General features: G+C 38.8%; 1 protein-coding gene across 2 annotated transcripts in view; it reads left to right on the top strand.

Moving 5' to 3' along the window:
* The window catches only part of susd2 (sushi domain containing 2), a 54253-nt gene that overhangs the window by 9706 nt on the left and 39547 nt on the right, over nt 1–5000 (top strand). For both annotated transcript variants that reach the window (XR_015491047.1, XM_087253308.1), the window contains exon 6: nt 2036–2210. Coding sequence is in view for 1 of the 2 variants with exons in the window: in XM_087253308.1 (XP_087109434.1) it covers nt 2036–2210 (175 nt within the window). In the remaining variant the exon portion in view is untranslated. The remainder of the gene's footprint in view (nt 1–2035; nt 2211–5000) is intronic.

The raw sequence follows: 5000 nt of genomic DNA, 5'->3' as shown, positions 1-5000 counted from the left end.
AGTGGGTCAATGTAAATACAGTCGATGGACTTGAAAATTCAGACGACTAACTATTTTATTGAGCAAAAACTCCAAAAACTGTCGAGGAGATCTCATAGCTTGTCTCACTCTGCTCTTTTCACAGACATAAACACACACACACACATTGCCCTCATCCGCGCACACACACACAAAAACACACACACACACACACCTCCAGGCGACAAAGCGCGCGCGCTCACACACACACACACACACACACACACAAACACACAAACACACACACATACCTCCGGACGACAGCGCACGCACACACACACACTACCCTTGTCCACAGAGCTCCGTAAACAAAGTAGCATGCGTCGCGTTTTTAACGTGACTTTGCACGCGATAAGAGAATATAGCCTGTTAACCTGATACAGTACACGCGGTTACAAGTAACAAATCACAACTAAATACATTTGCAAGCTAGAGTCAATGAGGTAACAACTTTAATCACACGTATTTACACTTGAGAAATGGAGGAAGAAACCCATCCTGAAGTCCATCAGTAAGTTACTCTTTACTGATCCTTCCTTTAACAAACGCAGATGAAGTATTCTTTGTAGCATGTAGTTTGCAGAAGTTTCCAGTAGTTTCCAACTGCTTGGTTATAATGCTGATGTTTCATCTTTGAGTAGAGACTCGATAATATCCATCTGCAGTGTGACTTCAATCAACCGGCATGTTTGTGTGCGTGTGTTTGTGGGTGTGTGTGTGTGTGTGTCTGGGTTTCTGCGTCAGAGAGCGGGGCCTCAGGTTTGAAATCTCCCGGGTTTGCGCGTGCACGTGAATAACTTGGTTTCGTTCGTACGTCATGGCGAAACACCTAATGACTCGGTATCAAGGCGACTCGTTTGATCACTATGAGTCGACTCTTTTATAGATGAATCAACAGTTTTAAACACTGTACTCTTACAGATTTAAGCCTTAGCTGGATACTTCACTTCACTTAGAGCTGTGTTACACACTACATAGAGGGGCATTTTCAAAAACCCATAATATGGGCTCTTTAATCTCCTCCCCAATCCTCTAAAAAAGAAAGTAACAATATGAAAAAGAAAGGTCTTCATCGAAAAAACGCCCTGAACTTACACTAACGGAAAAAAAGAAATACAAACTAGCACATTTCGCTAACTAGTGTGTCTATAAATCAATAATCCTGTGTGCAAGGTATGTATGTCACTTGACTGTTCTTACAGATCTCCCTTGTCTGCAAATCACAGAAAGTGTTGAATGAAGAGTTAGCGGTCTAAAGATGTGAAAACACACGACAGCACTGTAACAATGGTTAACTCAAACAGATCTCACTCAAAGTCAACATTAGTATCAGCTACAAAGGCACATGGACACCATCAAACAGACAACATGCCAAACAACAACAGCAGCTGATCTCTTCCTGTTGCCGCTTCGAATTTAAAGGGCTCTGCACTGAGTGAGATTGGCAGAGAGAAGAAAAGTCGTCACACAGTTGATTAGGATTGGCAGTCCTGTCAGCCATTAGTGCTCCGAAGTAGGCGGTACCTATGAAAATTACAGGGCAGGAAGAGAGAGAGACATAAAGAACATACACGCACCAAAACAATGTTCTAGGATTCTGTTATAGTTCTGTCTTTCATTCTTTGACTTTTCAAACAGTTATTTAATCATTTTATCTACCCCTTGTTATAAAGTTCTGTTGTTCTTTTTTGTTTGCTTTTCTACTGCATGTATCATTTTAGTTTTGATTCTGCCTTTTAATAAATGTTTTGTTCTACGCATCCTACTATTATAGCTTCATATCACTGTGGTTCTCTTCCTTAACAATCTGTTTTTATTATGTCTACTGCTTATTGTTCTATCATTCTATCTTTCATCCTGTAAATATCCTTTATTATTTATGTCATTGTATTAATCTGTCTATTGTTCTGTCACTTTACAATTGATTTTTCAACCCAAAGGGCATACAGCAGATCTATTATTATTATTATTATTATTATTATTATTATTAACTAACATTTTTATGATACACAATCAGGAGAGGCATATTCTTCTGACTGGGAGGCGGAGTGGAAATATCTGTACAGTGTAGGCAGAGATGTGCCCAACACTGGCGTTTTCAGTTTCACCCCACAGATCGCAGATAACCCATTCTCCCTCTGGGACCTGGGGAGCATGAGGATCAGTCCCAGCACCAAACCTGACGGGGCCCGGTGAGAACTTAGTTTTTTTACCTGTGGTTTTAAGAGCTTGGTGGTGTTTGTAAGGGCAAAAAAGAGAAAAATTGTGGGTCATTCTGACCCACTTTCACTAAACCTCTAAAATGTAAATTATTTTATCTCTAAAATATAATTTCAATTTTCAGCCTCATCTTCATCACATCACACTTTCATTTTTAGATGAAGTATCCTTTATTTAGTTCAGAAAAACTAGTATATTTCAATGCAAATATACAAAAGCATACCGAACTGTACCGCACCACTTTTTTGGCACCCTTTCGAAAGTGTACCAAAAAGGAGATAGGGTACCAAAAGGTGGAGCTACACGTGCAGCTGAACGCTCCTTGGTTACAGAGATCCATCACGAGCTCATGGAGCTAGACAGAAGGAAAACAAATGAACCGCCTTGTTCTAATGTTAATACACAGCCGAGACATTACATGAAATTCTATATGCATATAATAACGAGCCATGGATAACCCGAGCTCAAACAAACCTAGTCGTCGTCTTCATGAACAGACACAAAGCCAAGGAGAAAAATCTGCCATGTCCTGTTATTGCTTTACGAGCCCGTCTAAAAGGGCGAGCGGTTTTCGCTTTCTTCCGGCAGCTTGCGATCGCGTCTATATTTGATATAACGAACTTCTTGAGCTGAAGATAATAATGTGTGTGATTACTGAAGTGTCTCCATCATCTGATCCATTCAGAAAGAAAAGGACAAGCGCGAGAGTAAAGCGCAGAAAAAAGGAGAAGCCCGACAAAACTCAGGAGCAAAATTGTTTTAGCAGCCTGAATCATGTACAAACTGCCATGTTTATATTTGCCTTATGGACTATTATGAACTGGGAATGACAAATTTACTCTCTAACAGCTTTTATCTGTGTCTGTAATCTTCACCAGCACATGTGAGGTTTGTGCTGACTGTGGGCTATATTGCATGTGTTTTTGTAACTCAAATAAGTACTAAATTTCTGCTAAGTGTAGTTTTTCTGTAATTAATAATATATCGGAGACTGTAAGGGTCTGTATGTGTTCATAAATGTTCATTTATTTATTTATTTAATATAATTGCAGACGTTGCAGTAGGCTATTTTGCACTGTCATTGATCTGCAGTTACAATCAAATCCTCTTCATTGAAAAGTTAGTAATAAACATTTATAAACAAGTATTTGTGGATAAAGCATCTATTTCGTGAGAAGTGCTTATGATACTGTATGTAAACGACCCGTACAGCTTTACTGTAGACATTTATAGAGTAGAGGAACAATGACGTCACTTCATAGGCTAATCGGCTGCTAGCATAAAACTGGTTCCCTCGACAAAATCCCTATGGGATTTTACCTTAGGCTTTTCGAAGATTGCAAATAATAAGCCCTGTATTCAAACACTGTTCATTACACTTACACGTTTTGTCCAGCCGGATAATCCTCACACGAAAATACAACTTTGACCACTTTTGGATCTGAAATGTAAACGCAAGAACTGAAAAGCTAACATTAGGCTATAAACAGACTACACTGCCTTCGGGGCGCGTGCCTGTGACGTCAGCACCACCCTGCTACAGACAACTTATCAAGCTTATTTTTAGAAACAATGTCTATGACCAAGAGTTAATCTCTCTGTTTATTATAATATTGTCCACGCTATATTATAAACAAATAAATACGCAACAACACATAGACCTATGTGCCTTTTGGATCGTTTTTACGTGGGAAATACGTCTGTTTTGCTTTACGGTTGTTCAAAATAAGTTTTAAAACTGTATGTGTAAATGTGCCTACATAGTATTATCAAAAGACATGTTTAAATAAGTGTATCACTCACGTGCACACAGCCTGCTTACCTTAACAGATGACAGAAATGTGGCGTGAGGAACAAGTTTATCAAAGGCCTGCAAGTTCCATCATTATGGACACAGAGCAACATTTAATATTCCTTTTTTTGTCACGAAGTACAGTAAAACGCAACCCATACAGTCACATCTGCTATACATTTTATGGAGGAGTGTAAATATTGCATTTATGACAAAGTTAAATGTGTTCAGATGAAAAAAAAATACGAAAATCACTTGATCACAATAAAATGACAGATAACATGCATGTATTTTTACACATTTATTCACACTTTTGCATTACAGAGAGCAGGAAAGAGACAGGCTGCACTGGTAGGCAGTATCTTCATAATATTGTTTAATTAAAATAAATGACCAACAAATGAATGCGTCTCGACAGTCTTTACATGTGAAGGAATTTTATACACACAATCTGAATTCCCAATTAGACAAATACTACAAACTGTAAAATACTATTCATGAAAATACCTAAACAGACAAATCCAAATGCCCAACACAAGCGAGCTGCTCTCCAGACCAGATCAGCTCGATGACATATAAAGTCTCAGACACCGCCTGTAGTCCCATTTAGCAACTTGATAGCAACCGTCTTTTTAAAGAAGCATAAGCGATTTAAAAAATCAAGAGTGTGATGTAACTGATGTGTTTTATGTTGTAGAACAAAACGTGAAAGTATCTTGAGTTTGCGTTAGCCACGAACCTTATTTAAGCGATTTTACTGAAACCCTATTCAAAAAACCCATCGACTTTGGGACGAGGGAACCGGAACTGCTAAAATGCTAACTCGCTTCCGGGTTTTTGCATACAAATTGGCGTCATAGTTCCTCCACTCTATTCAATCGAGAATGACGTCGACTTAAACTTTTTGTCGTGTACCACGCTCACCAAAAAGGTACCCTTGGTAGTGGAAACGAAAGCCTGATAAAGGTGA

Source organism: Danio rerio, chromosome 5 (assembly GCF_052040795.2).
Source record: "Danio rerio strain M-AB ecotype USA chromosome 5, GRCz13ab, whole genome shotgun sequence".
NCBI classification, from domain to species: Eukaryota; Metazoa; Chordata; class Actinopteri; order Cypriniformes; family Danionidae; genus Danio; species Danio rerio.
The sequence above is the reverse complement of the archived record's forward strand: the minus strand, read 5'-3'. Positions and strand labels throughout refer to the sequence as shown.